The following is a 23,323-nucleotide window of genomic DNA, read 5'->3' as shown; positions in this document are numbered from 1 at the left end:
CCTCATGAGAGAGTCCAAGCCAGAATAATTCAGCTAAACTGCTCCCAAATTACTGACTGACAGAAACTGTGAGATAAAAATCAGTTGTATTTTTACTTATTAGCAAAAAAAGAATAAAACTTGAAATTAAAAATAGCATTTATAATACCATGAAAATATGAAATATTTGAGAATAAGTGTAGCAAAAGATGTGCAAGACCTATACACTTTAAATTATAAAACATTGCTGAGAGAAATGAAAGGAGATCTAAATAAATGATCAGATACTCCGTGTTCATGGATTGGAAGACTCGTTAATATTTAGGTGTCAGTTTGTAGTGAGTGCTTATAATTTTATGTTGACTCAGCATTCATTTTAAAATATAAGAAGCAGGGCTCAGTCACCTTGACACAGTTTTAAGTACAATGCCCCATCCAAATGGCTCCAGCTAGTGGCCAGAGAAAAACACTTAAAAGCATCTCTTGCACCTAGCAGGCTGGGCTCCCTGCTTTCCTGCAGCATTCTTTAAACCAAACATTCAAACCTTTTGCCTGCAAATTTAAAGTGACCACTTCTCAGTCACAGTGTGACCTCCTGGAACTCATGCCTGATTGCTTCAGACTCACCAATTAAACCCATCAATTCTCTATGGGAAACCTGTTTAGATAATGCACTGGACCCAATGAAAGTGTTGGCCCATGGTCTCCCACCCACCCCTGTCCCCCACCTGTGCTCCTTGACCTCTGTGTGTATGTGGCTTCCTCCAGGCATGCCATTTACCCCCCAGGGTCTGTAAGTACTAAAAACTCTTAAACTTTCACCTAGTGGTGGTATCATTAAAACTAAAGCCAGGGAAATCTCAAAGGGACCCACACGGATAGGTCCCCAGATGGTGCTCTTTGTCTAGGCCTCTCAGCTTCTGGGGACAGTAGCCCCCAGCTAACAGAATTTCATTCATAACAGAGTTCTCCCAAACTGATCTATAGACTCAATGCAATCCTAGTCAAAATTCCAGCAGACATTTTGGTAGTAATTTATAAGCTGGTTCTAAAATTTATATGTGTATGCAAGGAACTTAAAATAACCATGGAAAATTGCAGTCTTTGATTTCAAGATTTACTTAAATATACAGCAATTAACCCAGTGTGGTATTGATGTAAGGATAAACAAAAAGATCAATGGAATGCAATGAAGAGATGAGAAACAGATCCAAACATATATGATTAATTGATTTTCCATAAAGTGATGAAGGTAATTCAATGGGGGAAAAAATAATCTCTTTAACAAATGGTGCTGGAGCAACCAAATATCCATGACAAAAAAAAAAAAAAAAAAAAAGAGTCATCCTGACCCTTATATCACACCACACACAGATTAAATAGAAATGTGTTATAGATGGAAACATAAACACTAAAATTGTAAAACCTCTAGAACTTTTGTAAGTTAATGTAATGATTTATATATTTGGTTTAAATATACCATCCTCTTAGGTACTTTATATTTATCTAACCCCATTTGGGTGCCTCATCTTTTTTTTTGCAAGGGGTAGAGGTTGCAGCTGGCGGGTATGGGGATCCAAACCCATGACCTTGGTGTTATAAAGCTGTGCGCTTACCAACCGAGCTAACCAGCCAGCTAAACCCATGTGTGCTCTTTTTCTTTGTTTTCTTGCCTTCCTCTTGATTGGTTGGGCATTTATATATCCTTTTCCTATTCCTTCAATTATTATCTTAGAAAATACACATACTTCCTTGTCTAATCAAAATCTAACATTAAACTTTATTTTTATCCTCCATCCTGACAGTACAAGAACCAGGAAGCACTCTGACTTCATTTACTCCTCCTGAAGTTTTTGTTTTTATTTTTCATTTTGCTGTGGTGGTGTCAGTTTTAAAATATAGCTCCAATGTTCTCTGATAATTCTCCCATGAAGAGCTGGAATTTATGTTCCTTCTGTTATAACTAGGCTCTATTATTGCTTAAACAATAGAATGTGGCAGAAGTAATGCTGTGACAGTTTCCAGGCACATGCCTTTAAAAACTGGCAGCTTCCACTTTCTGTCTCTAGAGACGCTTATTCTTCCATCCCAGTAGCCACACTTTGAGGAAGCCCAGGTGACATGCAGAGGCCACATCAAGTATTCCAGCTGCTGGCCCCAGCTGAGGTCGCAACTGACAGCTGGCATCAACTACCAGACACATGAGTGGAGAAGCATTTGTGATGACTGTAGCCCCAGCCAGTGTCCAAATTGCAACTGCAACTGCATGAGACTCTGGATGAGATTTCCTCAGGTGAACTCAGTCAACCCCCAGAACCGTAAAAAATAACAATAATATTATTGTTATTGTTTTAAGTCTCTAAGTTTTAGGATGATTTGTTTTATAATAGTAGATAATGGCTACAAGTTTTGGTACCTGCAATTGGTGTGCTGCCATAAAAGAACTTTAAGCCTGTGGCTTTGGCTTTGGGACTAGGCAGACAAAGCTAGAAAGGCTTCAAACAGAGTATCACTAAAACCCTAAAAGCCATTGAGAATGTTAGTGAAAGCCTAGAAGGGACAGTGGAAATAAGGAAAATGTTACTGGAAGCTGGACCCCTACACAACAATAGAAAGCAGCTGAGAAAACTATTCGGCTGGAAACATGGGCTACTTTTTATGGAACTGGAAGGATAACTCAGAGGGTAAAATCAAGAGCCCAGTGGATGGAGATAAGAGCCACAGAGAACTCCCAGGAGGTAAGACTGAGTCCTAAGCAAGAAACTGGCAACATTTACCCAATTGGATTTCCATGGACGGTTGGCTGCCATAAGCCTTCCATTTCCCCGCTCTTTGAAGGGAAATGCTGATAGCAGTTTTCTGTGCCTATTCCATCATTGTATGTGATGTATGTGGTGGTCATTGGGGTGGACCACTTGGTTTTTTAACTCACAGATCTCCACATGGAGAGGAACTCCAAGAGTCTCATCTGCTCCAGGACCTCACAAGATCCTGAAACTTAGCCTTAGCTTGGTGCTGTTATAGAATGAAAATTTTGCAGGGGCCTGGGAGAGGGGGTATCTTGCATGAATTTTGGAAATTTTAAAACATTGCCCCTAAGTTATTTGACTCTTCTACCATCAGTCTGATTCTGTAACTCCTTGTCTAATAGAATACAGTACAGAATAAAGATTCGTGCCAATTTCTGGTCCCAACTTTAGGAAACTGGCAGCTTCTACTTCTGGAATACTTGCTTTTGGAACCCAGCTGCAACACTGTGAGTAAGTCAAGAGCATATGGGAAAGGCTATGTGTAGGCATCCCAACAGCCCCAGCTGAGGTTCCAGTAGACAGCCAGCATCAAGCAATAAACACGTGAGTGTGGAAGCCCTTGACGTCTCTAGCCACAGCCTCATGAGAGACCCTGAGTGAGAATTTCTCAGCTTAGCCCAGTGAACTCCTGGAACAATGAGCCATAACAACACGTTTGTGTTATTTGGGGTGATTTGTTACACGGCAAATATAACCAGAAGAGCTGTGTATTCTAATTGTATTTTTTTAAGTATAGAAAATTTTAATTATTTTTGTTTTATGTAATCAAGGTTTATTTAGGTTTACCTGCACACTTAATACTTTTTCATTCCTTATTGTAACTCTACGAATCTTAGTTTACTATCATTTTCCTTCTTCTTGAAGAACTACTTTTATATATTCCTTAATCCATGTCTATTGGTAGAGAATTCTCTTGCCTTTTGTCTAAAACCATATTTATCTTTAATCTCGAAAGATATTTTCTTTATCTTTTGGTGGAAATTTCTAAGTACTCACTAACTCTCTTTCTGCACCTTAAAGATAGCTTGTTCATGGTGAAAAGTCAGCTATAGTCTATCACATTTGAAGGGTAAATTACTTTTTATACTGGTTGCTTTCTCTCTGTCTTAGACTTCTTTTGTAGTTTCACTATAATGTGTCTAGGTCTGACTTTCTTTCTTTTTTTTTTTTTTCAGTGGACTGATTCTTTCCTTAGTTCTGGGTAGTCATCTTCAAATATTACTTCTGCCACATTCTTGTTATCTTCTGGGACTCTTAACAAAAGTAACTTCATATGTCATATTCCCTTTTTTGTATTTTTCATCTCTTTATCTCTCCATGTTTCTGTTTGTATGTTTTCTTCTAGCTTATCTTCCAATTTCCTCCTTTCTTTTTCTTTTTGTTGTGGCTGGGCTGGTATTGGGATCTGAACCCTTGACCTTGGTGTTATAACATTATGGTCTAAACAACTGAGCTAACTGGCCAGCCCCTTATTTTCTTTTCAATTGTGTCAAATCTGCTATTAAACCAAATAATTTCATTCTTAACTTTAATTATATTTTATGATTCTATAACATTTTGAAATCTCCAATCTTACTTCTCATGGCTTCCAGTTTGTTTTAGTCAGTTTGGTCTGCTATAACAAAATACTTTAGACTGTTTATAAACAGCATACGTTTTTTGCTCACAGTTCTGGAAACTGGGAAGTCCAAGGTCAAGGTGCTAGCAGATTCAGTGTCTGGTGCGGGCTTGCTCTCTGCTTCAAAAATAGTGTATTTCTCCAGGGTTTTCCCATGGTAGGAGGGGTGGAAAGTTGTATCTTCACGTAACGGAAGGGCAAAAGGGCCCAAAAGACTCCCTTGAGCCCTTTGTAAGGGCTAATCCCATTAATGAGGGGTAGCCCTCATGATCTAATAATTTCCTAAAGGCCCTGACTCTTAATACTTTTGCGTTGGGATTAAGTTTCAACATGGGTTTTGCAGGGACACAAACATTCAAACCATAGTACATTTCCATGTTGGCAATTTTTTTTTTTAACTTTAAGCTCCATGAACATTTTAAGTATAGTTCTGTGATAGTTTGGGTCTGTGAGGCTCTTTACTGATTCCTGATATGTTGTCTTGTTTCCTTGTGGTCTTTGTTTTGGTGTTGGAGATTTTATAAAAATATGTATTTTCAGAGATAATTTGAGAACCTGAAGGCATTAACAATTTGGATAAAAGATGACTCCTTGGAGCAGAATCTGTACTCTCATTTCCAGAGTACAGGCCCCTAGTTTCCTCTCCAGAGAAAAATGTTGCTTTAAGTTTTGCCTTTGCCTAGAATTTATTAACAAATCCACACCTCCAGCTCCTTCTCATATTCTGGCCAAAATGCATTGTTTTTCTCAATCCTTTCCCACATTCAGCACATAGCTCCATGCCAAAAGTTACAAGAGTCCCAGCCAAGGTGAGGAGGATGATTCTCCAGTGTCTCTGCCTCAAATTGCCATAGTTCTCTGATCCCCTGTCCCACTTGCCATCACTATTCTGCTGCTTCCTCTTGATGAGTAAATGCCACCATGATAGAAGCAGCTTAAGTTCACTTGTTGGCACGCTTACATTACTTCTTGTTATCCATCTTGGTGATTCCTCACTATCTTGTTAGGTCTTAGTTTCTGTTAAGGAGATGTTTTCTGCATTTGGTCTTTTTTAGTTGTCTTTAGAAGGAGTGTTGGTCTAAATCACCGACACTAGTTCTCCAGGGTAATTTTTTGAATATTATTGTCACCTACTTCTATTTTTTTTTTTTAAAAGATGACCGGTAAGGGGATCTTAACCCTTGACTTGGTGTTGTCAGCACCACGCTCAGCCAGTGAGCGAACCGGCCGTCCCTATATGGGATCCGAACCTAGGGCCTTGGTGTTATCAGCACCGCACTCTCCCGAGTGAGCCACGGGCCGGCCCTTGTCACCTACTTCTAAAAAACTGTTGTAATTTTCATTGAAATTACATCCAATTATATAATTAATTATTAAATACCTTGTATCTACATTCATCAGTTAAATGAGATTTTTTTTTTTTTTTTTTTTATTGTGCTATGTATCTGGTTTTAAAAAGCAGGGCTATTCTGGCCTCATAAAGTAAGGTGGGCAGCTTTCCTCCTCCTTTGTAATTTCCTACAACAATTCATGTACGACACGGACTATCTTTGTTTGAACATTTGAAAAAACTCGCCTCTAAAGCCAACTGGATCTCACCTTTTCTGAGTGGGCTTTTATTACCACTTCAATGGAGGCAATATAGCATAGGACTATAGCATCAGACTGTCCGGGTCCAAACACTGGCTTAAGTTCTGGTAAACAGTCTGGCAGTTCCTCAAGAAGTTAAATTTAGAGTTACCATATGCTGTGAATTGACTGAATTGTGTCCCCCAAAGTTCATATATTAGAAGCTTAATTCCCACCATAACTGTTGAGTGTGGGAAATGCTATTATGGTAGTTGAAAGATGGGGCCTTGAAGAGGTGATCAAATTGTAGGACCATGCCATAGTGAATGGATTAATAAAGGTGGTCAGGTGCGTGGTTCTGAAGGCTTTAAAAGCAGAGTGCATGAGGAACTCTCTTTCTCTCTCTGCTCAGCCATTTTCGGCCATGTGAGACTCCTGGGTCACTGTTGCCACCACCGAGGCCTTCCTCAAATGTGTTCCCTGGACTTTGGGCTTCCCAGCCTCCAAAACTGTAAGCAATTAGTTTTGTTTTCTTTATAAATCACCCAGTTTCAGGTATTTTGTTATAAGCAACAGAAATGGATTAATACACCATATAACTCAGTAATATCACTTGTAGGTATATATGGAACAGAATGGAAAAAAACATGTTTACACAAAAACTTGTACATAAATGCTCATAGCAGCATTATTTGTAATAGCCAAAAAGTAGAAATAACCCAAATGTTCATCAGCTGATGAATGTATAAACAGAATGTTGTGTATCCACACAGTGAAATATTATTCAGCCATAAAAAGAGATGGAGTACTGATACGTGGTACAACACATATGAACTTTGGAAACATTGTAAGTGAAAGAACACATAATAAGGCAGACACAAAAGGCCATATATTGTTTGATTCCATTTATATGAAATATCCAGAATAGGTAAATCCATAGAGACATATGAGGGTATTTCAAAAAGTTTGTGCAGGCTGGTCAGTTAGCTCATTTGGCAAGGTAACACCAAGGTCAAGGGTTTGGATCCCCATACTGGCCAGCCATCCCCCCTCCCCCCAAAAAAGTTCGTGGAAAAATAGAATTAAAAGATAATATAAATCTTTCCATGAACTTTTTGTTTTTTCCAGAGTCTTGGCACTTTTATTTTCTCTTCCTGGCATACTCTTTTCAGATATTTGCATGGATTACTCCAGCACTTGATTCAGACCTCTGCTTTCCTAACAGACTTTTTCAGACCACCCAATCTAAAACAGCACTTAATGCCTCTCTGTATCCCCTGGCCCGGATTCATTTCTCAATATAGCACCTAATGCTACTACAAATTACATGTTTTTCTTTTTAATTGATTATGCATATTAATGAGGTACAAAGCTGACCATCACCCCCTGTGCCCAAGATGTGATGATAAGATCAATACTATCAACATGCCCATTACCACAAATTGCAATTATTCCCAGTGTCCCACACTCAATTAATCTCTGACTTCCCCTCTACCCCCACTCTGCAGCCCTAGGTATGCTCTCTCCCTCTGCAAGTCCAACACACCATTATGGTCTTTCTTTCTTTTCTTCTCTCTTAGCTCCCACTTATGAGTGAGGACATGTATTTTTTCCATGAACTTTTTAAAGTACCCTCATAAAGTAGATTAGTGGTCGCTAGTAAATGGGGGGAGATGGAAGTTGGGAGCAACTGTTAATAGGTATGGGATTTCTTTGGGGGATGATGGAAATGCTCTGGAATTAGGTACATAGTACTGTGAGTATACTAAAAACTACTTACTTGTGCATTTTTTAATGGTGGATTTTATGGTATGCAAAATTTATCTCAATAAATAAAAATAAATTTGAAAACAAAACACTGGCTATACCAGTAGCTGTTGTAAATTTTTGTAAGTGAAAGTATCTTAGCATATTCTTATCTGGCTTTGGCTTTTTCTTTCCCTTTATGTCTTGACTAGAATTTTTCATTCTAAATAGCTATAATATATGGGTATATCCTTATTTACAAAATAGGAATCTGTGTTGGTTTATCCTTCCTTTTTACATAGGAGGATGCCCTTCTGGATTGATCTTACTGTAGAAGTACTTCCTTTGAGTATTTCAGAGGTCTTTGACCCTTTTGATGATTTGTGTGCCTGAAGATGTCTTTATTTAAACCTTAGATAAATAAGAGTTAAGCATAAAATATTGGGTTCAAAGTTCTCCTTCTTCAATATTTTGAATTACTCTCATATATTTAAACATTCAGTGTTGCAGCTGATCAGTCTGACAGTTGTCATTTCTTTGGAGGTGATCTGTTTTCTTTCTTGTTTTTTAAGGAAATTTTGTCTTTAAGTTTCCCCTTGCCCCCCATTTATCCTGTTTGCCATTCTAAGAGTCCTTTCCCTTCGAGGACTTTTTTCTTTTTCTTTTAACCCTTGGAAATGATGTCATGATTTCTTCAAATATTTCTTATCCTTAATATTTTGGTCCCTTTCTGAGACTACTATTTATGGCTATTTGACAATTCTATTTCTATCCATAAGTTCTATTTTTTTTCCTTTCTCGGAGAGTTCTTTAACCTAATTCAACTGAATTAATTTTGTACTCAACTAATCTATTTTTTTCTTTATTTCAATTATTACAATCAAATATTTCAATTATTTGCTACTACCATTAGTTGGGCATATTTAATGATTATTTTGAATTTTGCTCCACTTCGTATAGGTTGAGCCGTTCAACTTCTCAGACATTTCTATTTTACTCTATGAATTCATACCCTTTTAAGGTCTTGGGCTATCTTGGGTAGTCCTGTATTCTACTAGGTCCCAGCTTCTGTCCTTCCCTCAGACAATCAGTGTTGTCCAATCCCTTACAGACTCTCTATAAACCTCTCCTTGGCTTTCTTTTAAGGGCTGTTTCCCTGGGGGGGGGGAGTGGGGGGAGGAGGGAACGTGGCAGGGGAGGTGGAGGTGGGAAATGCTAACAGACTGATATTTCCTGTTGTCTGCTCTTTATTCTAGCAGGGTCAAACTCCAGCTAGTTTGATTTTACCAGCACTGAGCTGATAATATTTTTCTGCAGAGGAAATGATCTTTCCAGAGAAATATGGGAAGAAGAGAAAACAAATAACGGCAGACAACCTCTGTTCAAGCCCATCCCAGTCTGTGGTGCCAAGACCTCTTCTGTTTCTAGGATCCTGTTCACCAAGACCCAACTGAGATAGGAGGTACTCAGTACTCAGTTTCCCTGGGTTCAGGACACAATTCTGGGTTTCAAGCCACTCCATGAGGCCTCAGGCACCTCCTCTAGGCCCTCCTCTAAAGAAGAGTTACTGTTTCTGGTTGGGCCTATTTTCGCCACCAATGCATGGTAAATTGATAACTCAAGGGGCTGACTTATGCAAATCAAGTGGCTGGGTATGCTCAGTAGAAAGGGGTTATATAACCCTAACAGCCAACCATGCTCAGTAAAGCCGAATTTATATTCATTAGATAACATGAATATGTATTAGATAGTTAAACTATAAAAGTTGAATCCCAGCAGTAGGCAGGGCGGTTGCTCAGTTTACTGGGGCCAACCCACATTTTCCCGGCTGAATTGTGTAGGCTTTCTTTTGTTTCAAAATTACTTTCAGCAAGTGGCTGCTCACTCTCTTGACCCAGCCTGCACTTTGTGCTAAACTTGAAAGATGTATTTCTTACTTTTGTATTAAACCTGGTGCGGGACCTGCTCAGTTCCTGGAGCTAGGCAGCGCTCTTTGTGAAATCTGTATCACTTATATCAAACCCGTTCTCACTTTTTTTTTTTTTTTTTTTTTTTTAAAAGATGACCGGTAAGGGGATCTTAACCCTTGACTTGGTGTTGTCAGCACCACGCTCAGCCAGTGAGCGAACCGGCCATCCGTATATGGGATCCGAACCCGGGGCCTTGGTGTTATCAGCACCGCACTCTCCCGAGTGAGCCACCGGCCGGCCCCCGTTCTCACTTTTTACTGTGAATCTTCTCTTGAATTCTCTTCTGTGGCGGGGTCAAGAACCTGGTAAGAGGACAGGGTGGGTTGAGGTTGGCTATTGGGCCTTATCAGAACCCTTCTCTGGCAACACAACCACTTTTGTGGTATTTCATAGTCCCCCCACCCAGTCCTCCCCAGTTTCTCATACCATCAATTTTTCGTTAACCACTGTGGTTTCTCCAGAGTTGGAATCAAGGAAATAGCCTGTGTTATTTTTCCATTTTCTCAGGTAGAAATTTCTTAGATTTCTGAGGCTCTGCTTCTGAATGTGTGTTTGACTGGATACTTCAGGGGAAAGCCTGATTAAAGAAATTGATAGTAGTCTGTACTATTGCACTCTTCCCAAGAATCAGAGAATTACCCCTCCTCCCATTCTATTGCTCCAAATTTTCCAACAATTAATAATAGACCTTGGCTAATCTAGTTTTAGACTAGCTTATGGGAGTGAGGCCAGATCACTGACTGAAGACATCTGAGACCTCAGCTAGACCGACCAGTAGTGTTTCTGGCGACTATCTGATTAGTTGTGCAGATTTATTGGTAACAGTTGAATGGAGCTTCCTGAACTGGTCTGTTTTGGCCTGGAATCGCAGGAATCTGTATTAATGAAATACAGCTACTTAATGTGTGACCTTCAGCAGATCTTTTCACATGTTCGCACCTGAGTTTCCTCATCTGTAAAATGTTATCTTTTGTGTCTACTTCTGTAGCTGTATCAAATGAAGTGTTTGCAAAAAGGTTTTGTAAAGAGAAAAGCATCCTGCAAATTAATATTTAAATCATAGAGGCAAATGAGGGGTTTTTTTTGTTTGTTTGTTTTGGCTGAGAACCATTGTTTTACTACGCTGACATCTGGGTTTAATCTATGTGTTTTTGCATTTAAACTGTTGAGTTGAGGCTGGGGGCTAGTGCCTGCATATGGGCCTGGTTTTGAAGCAATAGGCTCGAACCAGGGCGAAGCCGCGAGGTCAAAGGCCCGGGCTTTGACGTACTCTTCAGCAGGGATTCCGCCCGCCAAGCGCGGACAGCCGAACCTCAGGGCCTCTGATCTGCCAGCAAGCACTATAAGTCAGCCTCTGCCACCTCCTTCCTCTTTCGCCTCCCCCGGGGAAAAGGATTTCCATTCTTCAGCCCCCAAGGCGCGTGCCCAGGCTGGGCCGATGAGGGAGAAGGGAGGTCCTTCGAGCCTGTGGCGTCCCAAGGAGCTCCAAGGTCAGGAGGTTGCCTGCGGTTACTACGACCTAACCACTAATGTAACTCAGGCTAGCCACACTGCTCGAGACAATACAGCTGTTGCGGAAACACTTTCCGGAATTCTTTCTTAGGCAGTTGATTGGCTTATTCTCATGACAATCAAGCTTTTCTGCCCAACCGGCCACGCAGTTCCCAGACGCCGTACTAACCGCTCTCGCCCTCCGTGGTAAGGTCAATAAGCAGAGACTACAGGGAAATACCACAGAGGAGCAAAGCATCTCCGGAAGTGGCGTTTGGGACCGCTTCCTCCAGTACGGTCCAATGAACTTGTTCTTTTGGTTGCATGTTAAGTCCTCGAGCCCGCCCAAGGGGAAGAATGTTTTAATTGGTTGGTTAGCCCTGGGGCATAGAGACTCACGGGAGCCTCGTCCAAGCTTTGTCGTTATTGCCCAGTTCGTCTGTCAATCATCCCGCTCTCTGGAAGGGGCGAGAACTGGCAGACGTTTTGGCACCGCCTTTTCCTGCGCTGATGTGCCGGGAGGCGGCGAGGCCGGGAGGCCGTAGGGGCTGGGAACCTGCCACGTGGGCGGGGCCACACTGCACGGCGCGGACAGTTCCTCGGCCAAGAGGCGCAGGGAGTGGCCCAAAGTGCGGGGCCGTGCGGGGCGGGCCTGGGCTGGGAGCGAACGCGGGGGCGGGGCCGGGGCGGGGCTGGAGGAGGCGGAAGCGGCGAGAGAGCCCGAGCGGATCCGTGTCGGAGCCAGTGTCCAGGCCGGCGGGGCGGGGTTGGCTGGGGCGGCGGGGCGAGGGCCGGGGTTTGAGGCCGGGGAGCGGGTGACGGGCGGGCTGAGAGCTTGCCCCCGCGCGGTCGTCGGTGCGGGCTGAGCGGTCCGGGGGAGGATGCGACCGGGGGCCCCGGGGTGGGGCGGGCGGCGGTGGCTGCAGCGCTAGCGGCACTGGTGGTGGGCGGCGGCGGTATGTGGTACGGGGCCGGCGTCCACGGGAGGGAGGCGCTGCCGGCGTCCCGGCCGCTCCCGCTGCAGCTGCACGCCGGGCTCGCTGTGTCCTGCCCGCGGGGCCCTGGCCGCCTTCGCTTCGGCCGCCCGGGCCACCTCTGGTGACCACTCGCCGCGCCGCCGGAGGCTTCACCCGCGCCCTCCCTCAGGACGCACCCGCGGAGCTCCGGCCCCTTCGCCCCGGACGCGGAGGCCGCGCTGCGCGGGGCGGCGGCGAAGCCGAAAGATGGCTTGGGTGCTCAAGATGGACGAGGTGATCGAGTCCGGGCTGGTGCACGACTTCGACGCCAGTCTCTCGGGCATCGGGCAGGAGCTGGGCGCTGGCGCCTACAGCATGAGGTACTGGGTGCCCCGGGCGGGCAGAATCCTCCGTTTCTTTGGGGAATGCCTGTAGGGCCTTGGGATTCTGCCAGGTGTAGCTGCGCCCAGCGGTGCCCGGGCCACCCCGGTCGTGGGGTTGGGGTCCTCCCGCGTGGCCTCCGGGGGTCATGGGGCCCCGCAGGCCTGTACTCACCTTGGCGACTTAGCAAGCTTCGGCCCGGGAACCGCTCTTGAGGGCTTCATTTTTGTTGTAAAACACAACCCGCTGTTAGGATGGCTTGGGTTGGGGGAGGAAGGGGCTTCTTTTCCTTACAAAGTGATTTTCAAGCCCTTTAGAGCTGCAATACACTGTACGAAAAGGCAGCACTTACATTGGGTTTGTACTTTCCAACATTTTGGTATAAATTCCTATTCTGTTGCCCCACAATGTAGTCTCTCCTGGTTGCCAATTTTAATCCTTTGATGTTGTTAATAGTAAATTATTATATTATAAATGAAAGAGTAGCGGGGTGGAGGGAGAAAAGCACGTTGACTTTTTTTTTTTTTTTTTGGCTGTCTCTAAGTGAAGTTTCTCATTTTGGGTACTGCCCTCAGGCTGTTTGCTTTTGAAGAGAGCTTTAAGATGCAGTGATTGCATCACAAACAATAGTTTGTTTTGTCTCTGCTGTCTGTACCAGCAGCCATTCATTTTATTTAATTTTGAGAGGTTGAAACATCTGAACTTAGTCTCTGCTCTTTATCCTGAGGAATATTTTCTTTTAGAAACTCCTTATTTTTTAGCGGCTTTACTGAAATATGGTTTACCATAAAGTTCACCCGATTAGTACTCACGAAGTCTAAAATTCAGTGGTTTGGCAGCTTTTCGTCGATGTGAATTAAGCGTAGTTTTCTGTTCTTTAGAGAAATGCCTGATGTCTTTGAAGTGCTGTACAGTTTCCCAGTACCTTTTATATATGTCACTGCAGCTTTGGGGGAGGACCGAGAGCATAAATGTCCTGAAGAAGAAAGAATGCTGGGTCAGATCTGGCCTGGAATGGTGGGGGTTCCTCCCTGAAGTAATTCGGCTTTTAATCTTAAAGAGATTTCTGGGCCATAAAGAACTTTCATAAAGGTGGAGACGTTTTTTGGAGTATGGAAGCGAGTGATGGAAAGCATATTAAACCGGGAGTTCAACCTCCAGCGTCTGGCGCTGATTTATTTGGTCGCTGCTGGTCTTTCTGAACTTGGCACCTCCACTCTCTGCAGTTGTGTAACTTGAGGGCCCTAGATGCGGTGGTTTATTTTCTGAAACAACTGTCTCAGTTGTTGAGAAAATTGAGCTACTGAAAGTCATGGGGTCACCCCAGAGGGAAATGCTAGAGACAGTTTTCCGTAGGGAAAACACGCCCCGTTAACTCCATGGTACTCCTTAGTTCAGCTTGAAACGTTGGGCTTCCGTCAGGGCAAAAAGAGAGCACATGAAGCAAGTTCAATATGTGTCTCTTTTCATTTACTTCTCATTTATGGTAAAATGAGAGTCTGCTGCTGAAAAGTTTGCTTATTGAACTTTTAAAAAAATTTTTAAGCTTTTACTTATCTAGGGTTTTATTCGAACTGTTCTTTGTTTTTGATTCAGCCAGCTTATTAATGTCATTAGCTCGTTTGTGGTTTATTTGTGAGAAAAGGAAATAAAATCTTGATGATATTATTAAGCCTTTTCCTGACCCTGTTTTTAAAGTAATGCCTGACATCTTTATAAATCTGTGTCATTTACAAAACTCCTCATGGGGAAATTTCTTCACTTGAATGTTTTTGGTTGTGTTATTTAATATAAATTTTCAAGTAACTTTGAAGGTGAATATCATTTTTAAGGAGCTTATTTAGTTATTTTTTTCATATTTAACTGGGTTCTCAAAAACTAAAAGGAGCCTTTGAGAGTGCTTGCCTCTTGCGAATCAAGGCCCCTTATTTGAAAATCTCAATTTTAGGAAATTCCAAAATTGATTTGATAAGGAGAAAGTCTGAAGAAGGCATTAAGCTGCTACAGGCTTCCTTCCACTGCAGTTGTACCTTCCACACTTGGCCCTGGAGCCCTGAGAGGGCTGGATCTCGGGAGTGCCCATGATCATTCTCAGCGTGAGCATTCAGTCTCTTCCTCTGGCATCAAATGGCTTATCTTTCTCTTTTATTTCTTCTAAAGTTCAAGAAGTAAACTTGAAAAAATTATTGGAAAAATGACTTCTTAAAATTTTCTTTGTAGGCAGCTTTCCATCTTTCTTTCAAAGTGACGTATGCATACAGTATTTACTTTCTGGATAGCTTAAAATAAGAGGCGTTTCTTTTTTGGGGGGGGGGGGAGCTGATCAGTATGGAGATCCAACCCCTGACCTTCGTGTTATAAAGCTGCATTCTAACCAACTGAGCTAATCAGCCAGCCCCTGTTTCTTAGGACTTCTTTTAGGGAATGCTTTTTGGGGGAAGATAGCTTGAAAGAAAGAAATGGTTTTTCTCAGTGGTCTGACTTAACGTAAAAATATATTTGTGTTAAACAATGTTGGCTTGACAGTACTGGGGATATGTTGAGGCTAATTTCTGATTTTACTTTTGCTCCCCTCCCCCCTCTTTTTTTTTTTTGTCTCTGGTTCTCATTTTGTGTGTATGTGTTCTGTGTGTACTGTTGTACCACACTAGCGAGTTGTTAGCTGCTGCAAATTCTTTGAAATGAGGCAGGTCATAAGTGTTTTTAAAAATCTTGATTACAATATCAGGATTCTAGAGATGGCCAAAGAGATCTTAGAAACCTTTAGACCAATCCTTTTCTTATTAATTCGTGAACTGAGGCTCATAGATGTTAAAGTGATTGGCTTAAGCTGTTAGTCAGTGGTACTACCATTCCAGATGAAGGCTGATATTTCCCCTGCACTGAATGAAGGCTGAATCCCATTGTAATTTAAAATCTGGGCCATTTATGTTTTGTGAAGTATGGAGCAGATAACCAAATGGCTTTTAAAAAAAATTAAACTCATTAAAACTCTCTAAGAGGGTCTTTTAGACCACCTGGTAAATTTCTTTTCATCTCACTATTCACATGAAATTTATAATCTGTAGAAAGTTAATTTTTAGGATTTGGGGTCAATATTGAACAGTATTTTTGAAGGTAATAAGAAGTAATAGCTTCTTTGGCTTACTGTTATAAAAACCTTGATATTAAATTATTGTCTTACTGAAGGCATTGCCTGAGCTCTGTTTGTTGAATTTCACCATGGTATAAATCTGTTTTGAAACAAAAGATATACTTTATATATTTTGAAGTGGGAGTTAACATCCATAGTTTACAAATAATTTGCTAAATCAAAACTGCTTTGAGGCAAATATAAGTTACCTATGTTGACTGAAAAGTTAAAATGTCAGTTTACAGACCCTGTAAGGTCACAGGAAAATTTCAACTGAGATCTGTGTGAAGATAGTAAAAGACTGGTATGGATAGGGCTTATTATGTAGCTCTTAATAGCTGATGATTTTCTTTTGCTCTCATGCTAAAATGGAACGTCTCTGAGTAGGTAACATATCTCAGAAGTTTAGAAAGAATTTAGATTCAGTGAAGTTTTAAAAATCTGTGCTTGAGAATACTTACAGAATTGTTAATTTCTATAACTCATTTCAAGGTTTAAAAACTTTTTCTGGATTTAATTTTGGCTGTAGTACAGGAAAGAATTTAATAGATTATTGATTTAAAAATCTACCAATTTTAGATGATAGGGTCTGATTGGTTTTTAAATGTATTACCTTAAAGCAGGGATTGGCAAACCTTTTTATGTAAAGGGCTAGATAGTAAATATTTTAGTCTTTGCAGGCTGTATGGGCTCTGTCTCTCTCTCTCTCTCTTTTTTTTTTTTTTTACAACCCTTTAAAAAAAGTGTAAAACCATTCTTAGCTCATGCTTGTGCAAGCAGGCTAGCTAGGTTTGGTCCTTTGGCCATAGCTTGCCAACCCCTGCTCTAAAGGATAGACTCTTTAATAGTGTACTTTGATTGCCCTGGGAAAGGATTTGCAGAGAATTGAAATCTTATACAGTTGATCCTTGAACAATGTAGGGATTAGGAGCACCGACCCCCACCTTGTGAAAAATCTGAGTATAACTTTTGACTCTCCCCGGAACCTATCTACTAATAGACTACTGTTGACTGGAAGCCTTACAGATCACATAAACAGTTGATTAACATATATTTCATATGTTATATGTGTTACATACTGTGTTCTTATGATAAAGTAAGCTAGAAAAGAAAAGTTTGTTTTGTTTTTGGTGGCTGGGCCAGTACAGGGATTCGAACCTGAGAAAAGAAAATGTTATTAAAATCTTAAGGAAGAGAAAACCCCATGAGATCACTTTTTACTGTGATACACAATTGACTGGAGAGACAGCTGCTCACACATGGAGGTGATACACATCACAAGGTGTTGTAAGGGGATACTTGCAGCTCTTGAGCTCCCCTCAGGAGAAACAGGAGGTGGCTACAAAATTATTGCAGTAGCACCCTACGTCCTATAGTTAGTTTTATGCAGTTATGATTTAATATTGCATTTTTATGTTTGTTTACATTTTTCTGGACTGTAAATGTTGCCATGTATATTTTGATAAATTTTAACTTTTTACACTGTTTGTGTGTATATTTTGATAAATTTTAACTTTTTATAGTAGATTTGTGTCATTTTATGGGAGTAAATGATAAAATAAACTGGTGTCTACATAGATTTTGTGAATTCATGACATTCCTAACTTAATTTTTTTGATATTTCTAGGCTACACAATTCATCTGCGAGTTATTTAAAATTGAAAAAAGTCCACATGTAAGTGGACTGCACAAGTTCAAACCCATGTTATTCAAGGATCAGCCGTATTCAAGAAATTATTTTTATGTAGACTAAGAACTACCTCAGCTAGTTTACATACATACATTCTATTGTTTGTCCATAGATCTTTATTGTGTTCAATTTTTAAAGTTGGGATGCTCTCTCCCCACCGTAAAATTCAGTACACTTCATATCCTTCAATTAGAGCTGTTTGAAACTTGACAATTTATTGTTATGGTCTCATAAACTTGATATGTTTCACTCCAGGACACATGTAATCATTTGCTGCTGTTGGAAGTACCATCTGATGCTTCACCTGTCTTTTTTTGCTGTAGGTTCTGTGACTGAATTTAGAAGCTCTGTAATATTTGCTTGCTTTAGGACAGATCTAATAGATGGATATGAAACTGTTTGAAACTTTCGTGGTGGAATCTTTTTTTTAATTTTAACTTTCTGGGTTTTTTTGGAGATTATGAATTTGTTGCCTGGATGTGAACTATGACAAAACTGGTTTTTACTCATTCATTTATTTATGTATTGGTAGCTTAACTTTTTAACTTAAAAAAGTTCTTTTCGTTTTGAAGTACTTTTTACGGCTTACAAAAATAGTATAGAGTTAACATATATTCTTCACCCAGCTTCTCTTACTTATATAACCAGAGTAAAATTTGCAAAATTAGCAAATTAGCCTTGGTGCAATACTATTATCTAAAGTATAAAATTTATTTGGATTTCAGAGTTTTTTCTCCTGTTGTTTTTTTTCTAATCCGGGATCCCATATTGCAGTTAGCTTTTGTCTCCTGTGACAGTTTTAGTTATTTCTTCTCTTTTGTGATTTTTGACACCTTTAATGTGTAGTGGTCAAAACTGTTGTTTTTAAACATGTCATTTTTTTTGGAAGCAAAAATAAAGTATACTTGTGAATGCTGTTTAGCTTTTAAAGGATCCCTATCATTTTAGCAATGATTTTGAATAGAATAAGACCACTGTTGGTGTCATTTGTTTATATATTACTTTGTCTCAATCCATCTGAATAGAATAGGATGCTGTGTATTTTGTAGTTACTTCATAATGAAAGTAAGAAATTTAAAAATATTTATTAATTTATTTAAAATATTAACTACAAACCATTGTGTATTACCATAAATTTTTTTAATGAACTATTTTCCAAAACAAAAGCTTAATGAGAAAAGTGGCATTGTTTTACCTTTTTTGCAAATCTCTTAAATGTCATGCTTAGTGAAAGATGGAGTCTGAAATCTGCTATTAGAATATGTTGTATTTGGTTGACGTATATGAAGAAAGTCAGCCTTATATAGATAAGTGGTTGGAAAAGGGACATTTTATATTTATTTGTTTATTTACTTATTTATTTATTTGGTGGCTGGCTGGTATGGGGATCCAACCCATGACCTTGGCATTAAATACTACTATACTCTCCCAAGTGAGCTAACTGGCTAGCCGGGAAGATTATATTAATAGCGCTTTCAGATAAATGTGTATATTCTTCTTTGATACTACACCAACAGTTGACAAGTGGTAGTTTCTTAAAGTTTAGTTGCAATGTACTTTTTGTACTCCTTGCACTTCGATTGTATCTCTTATCCTGCATAATTTTGAGATATGCATACTTTCGTCATTTGGAACATAATGATTTCCCGAGTTACACAGATCTTCCAAATGTTGATACTTTTCATTATACAACATCAAAAAATTGTACTCCTCATGGTGGAGGGCTCAGATTTTATAATTGGTAATAAATACTATAAGTTGTTTTCCTAAAATGATAGACTTAGTTTGTTCATTTTGAGGAAGTTTCTGTCAGATACCCAGGTCTGAATAATCATAGTTTTTCTTTCAACTGAAAATGATTTTCCATGAAAAAATGCTCACGGATCAAATAGTTGCACAGGAGCTTTTCTTTAAGACAACTGTTGCATTTTAGGTTTGCAACAGAAATACATTATAACCTGTCCAAGGACATATACAATAAAATTAATAATTTTTACTGCGAATGTTTGGCATTCATGAAGAATACAGTGTCTACTAGTGCCGTTTGGTGCCACTGCCTTGATTCATGCCAAGGCGCCAGCAATTTTAAACACTATTGGTTTTGTGCCATGAGTGCAAATGGCAACGAAGTGAAAAAAGCAAATGATAATGTTTTAGTATTACTCTGAAAATAGTCTTGACCTTGTGAACCCTCTGAAAGAGTCTTAGGTCCTCCAGGATTCCACAGACCACACTTTGAGAACCTCTGGCTTCTGTATTCCTGGAGTTTGGATATGTAAAATATTTTCTTCTAAGTTTAAAAACAAACTCATTTTTAGAGCACAGAGAAGTAACCTGCAAAGTGTCACTCAACAAATGGTAGAACTGGTATCTGAAGCTCCAGAAGTGAAGTTTTACCTTCATTCCTTTCCATTGCACTCTTAGGCTGCCTACCAATTAAAAACTGAGAAGTCTTTTCAACAGAGTAAAATATGATCTTTGTAGATAGGAGGAAAATGCCAGTTTTTGTCAGTCAGGAATGCCAGTTTTTGTTGTTCTTATTATGTCTTCTTTTTTCCTCTAGGACTTGGCTGAACTTGGTTCTAATAATTTGTAGGATCTCAGATTTTCTGTGAGTTAGACAGTATCTCTAAATAATGATAGATTTGTTTCTTCCTATGTAATCCTTAACATTTCACTTTCTTGCCTTTGTGCATTGGCTAGGGCTTTATGGCAGTGTTTTTTAGGAGCACTAAGAACTTGGATTCTTAGTCTTTTTACTGATTTTAGAGAGAATGTTTCCAGTGTTTCACAAATAGATTGTTCTCTCTTCCTAGATGAGATTGATCATTCATTTTCTTTTCTTGTACTCTTGTTAATTTTTTTCCAAAATATCAAAGCTATATTAGCTCTACGGGCTAAAATTTTATGTATGAGATGGGTCTTAACTATTCATTCAAGGTTTTGTAAAGCTCACCTGGAATACAGCCTAGATTTGGTGATTTTAGCTTTTTTTTTTTTTGGATGAGTAGATGTTTGACTACACATGTAATTTGTTTGACCTTTTTTGTGACTGGTAAGGGGATCGCAACCCCGCGCACCGCGCTCAGCCAGTGAGCGCACCGGCCATTCCTATATAGGATCCGAACCCGCGGCAGGAGCACTGCTGCACTCCCAAGCGCTGCACTCTCCCAAGTGCGCCACGGGGCTGGCCCCCACATGTAATTTGTTTAAAGGACAAGGGAGTATTCAGATTTTCTGTGATCTTAGTTATGGTTGGTTCATGACCTTGGGGTCAAATATGTCCTTCATGCTGCTCAGTAGTTACACCATAGTGTCCTCATCCATTTCCTCCCCTACTCTCCTAGAGGCCTTGATGACTCCTCCTCCTTATACTCACAACTCTTCCTCTCTGTGCCTATTTTCAGCTAATTCCCTTACTTAGTACTTAACTGAGAAAATTGAACTTCCATGTATTGTACTGGCTTATGAGTTTTTCTATGATGTCTTTAGGTGTGGATTTCTTTTTAGTTGCCCCGGTCCAGGTCATTTGGGCATCTTGAATCAGTGAATTGGTATTTTTCATCAGTTATAGAATTTGCTCAGCTTTTATCTCTTCAGATATTGCCTCTGCTCCATTGTCTTCTGGGACTTCAATGTGAGATCTTCTCACTTTGTCCTTTCTTAACTTTTCTTCTGCATTTTTCATCATTTCCCTCTCTGTGCTGCCTTCTGGATAATTTCTTTTTACCTATGTTCTAGTTTTCCTAATTTACTCTTCACTTAGCTGCTGTTAAAGTTGAGTTCATAATTTTGCCAATTTCATCTTGTTCTGGAAGTTCTCTTTGTTCCTTTTCAGTTTTGCTGTCCGTTGAAGTTTCCTGTTTCTTGTAGATCTTTCCAGGCTTGTCTTTTATTTCTTTAAACAGAGTAAGCATAATTTTGTAACTTGGGTCTGATAATTCCAGCATGTAGTCTTCATCAGTCTGCATTCAATCAGGAGAATAGAAATCACTTGGATGTTTCAAGCAGAGAAGGATTTAGTGAAGTATTTGATTGCAGAGGTGCTAGAAGGGTTGGGGAGGAGTGTGTCGCCTGGTTGCTCCTGGGCTAGCTGCTGGAGGCGTGGCTGCTCTCCCCTGAAATTTCTGGCAGCTGCAGTCTGTGTGGTTGCCTGCCTTTGCATTTGGCCTTTTCCCTTTCTCACTATTTCAATTTCCCACGAGTGCTTTTCCTTGGAGCCACCGACGCCAGCCACCATGAAGTCTTATGTGTGCAGTTGTTAGGCTCTCACCCTCTGCAACAGAGGCAGAAAAGAGCTGAATGCCAAACAGAATCTGGAACTGGGTATATGCCATCTGTTGTTTTGCTGTTGGTTCTTGCTCCTAGAGTCTTGTTTGTCCTTTTATGCCTGGTTATTTTTGGGTACTAGCATTTCAGAATTACTTGGTATAATTTGATGCCTGTCAGATTTGCTTGTCAGGTCTCTGGCAGCCCTAGCTGTCTGGGATCACCTTAGTCCAAATTCAGCGGTTCCCTGGGCCACCTTGGGGAAGCTAACTGGTGCTATAAGGCCATGCAAAAGCTTTCTTACTTTTTCTTTGCCCTTACCCTGAGCATCTAGTTCTTTCCATTCCAGTTTAATGTGGGTGGGGGTATCCTAGACACAGAGCTTTGTAGAGTTCTTTCCTTAGCTTGGGAAGGTGTCCTCCGGCAAAAGCCACTTTGAGTTCCAGGCTTGCTCTGAGTTATTGCACTTTCTTAGATTTCAGTCTGTGTCTTGTTAGCTCTTCAATATTTTTAAGAATATATGTATAATATTGCAGGCTTTTTTCCCCCTCATTCTCAGTAGGAGTGGAATGGAGTAGAGATTGGTCTAAATTACTTAGCTTGCCGTTACTAAATATTCATTCAGTTCTCCGTGTTATTTGCATGTTAGTTTCTTTCTTGTCTCTTCAGTTCTTTAGAATTTTCATTTAGCTTCCAAATATGTTTTAGGTATTTTCTTGTTATTAAGAAAAATTCAATTTTTAACAGTTTTTGAAAACTAATACATTCATATAATTACATTCAAAAGGGTGTACAGTAAAGTCTCCCCCTCCCACTGGTATTGCCTGGTCATTCATTTGTCCTCCCTGAGGGCAGCTTACATTGGTGGGTTTTTAGGTGCCCTTGTAGTTCTTTATACATCCGTTTGATCAAGCATGTTGTGGTTTTAATGTCTTCTATAGCATCCTAATTTTTGGTGCTAATCTATGTTAAAATTTGCCACCATGGAGATCTTTCAGTTTTGTCTTATAAAATGCATCATTTGGTTTTATGTATTTGGAGGCTATGAGTTTGATGCATTACAGGGTTAAGACTGTTGTAGCTTCCTGGTAAGTTTTTTATTCAGAAATGTCCTACTTATTTCAGTTCAATTTTAGAATCAGTCTTTCATACTCAAAACTCTGTTTCCATTTATGGGACTATAAAAATCATCAGATATTTGGGCTTTCATATGGTTCAACATAGTAGAAATTATAATCTTAAATTGTCTGGAGACCTAGTTTTCCATTTTAGTAATGATTGATTATTAATGCTGCAGTTAGTTCACTGATTCAGCAAATATTTGAGCTTCTTTGTGCTAGATGCTGGGGTCAGTAAATAGGTTTTTGGGGCGGTTATATACTTATGGGGGATATAAATCATGTATAATATTGGAAGGTGACGGGAGTTGTGGATAGAACAGGGTAAGGGAATTTGGGAGTGTGGGTGGGAGGACTGCAGTATGAAGTACTCACTGAGAAGGTGACATTTGAATGAAATTACCCATTAGTACATCCAGTAGAAAAATAGAGCCAGTGCAAAGATCCTGAAAAAGGTGTGTAAGGGAGCTGGAGCAGGGGGAATGAGGGTGAGCAGAAGAAGGGCTGAGGTGCAAATTGGGTAGGGCCTTGTAGGATTTTGTAAGGACCCTGGTTGAAAGTGAACTGATGGAGGGTTCAGAGGAATGAAATGA

General features: G+C 40.2%; 1 protein-coding gene across 2 annotated transcripts in view; it reads left to right on the top strand.

Annotated features, from left to right (window-relative positions):
* The first annotated feature begins 12,081 nt into the window (after positions 1-12,081).
* Positions 12,082-23,323, top strand: part of UBP1 (upstream binding protein 1) — a 51,815-nt gene continuing 40,573 nt past the window's right edge. For both annotated transcript variants that reach the window (XM_063114328.1, XM_063114327.1), the window contains exon 1: positions 12,082-12,519. In XM_063114328.1, coding sequence (XP_062970398.1) covers positions 12,407-12,519 — 113 coding nt within the window. In that variant the 5' untranslated portion in view covers positions 12,082-12,406. The remainder of the gene's footprint in view (positions 12,520-23,323) is intronic.

The sequence above is a fragment of the Cynocephalus volans genome, chromosome 11 (assembly GCF_027409185.1).
Source record: "Cynocephalus volans isolate mCynVol1 chromosome 11, mCynVol1.pri, whole genome shotgun sequence".
In the NCBI taxonomy this organism is placed as follows: domain Eukaryota; kingdom Metazoa; phylum Chordata; class Mammalia; order Dermoptera; family Cynocephalidae; genus Cynocephalus; species Cynocephalus volans.
The sequence above is the reverse complement of the archived record's forward strand: the minus strand, read 5'-3'. Positions and strand labels throughout refer to the sequence as shown.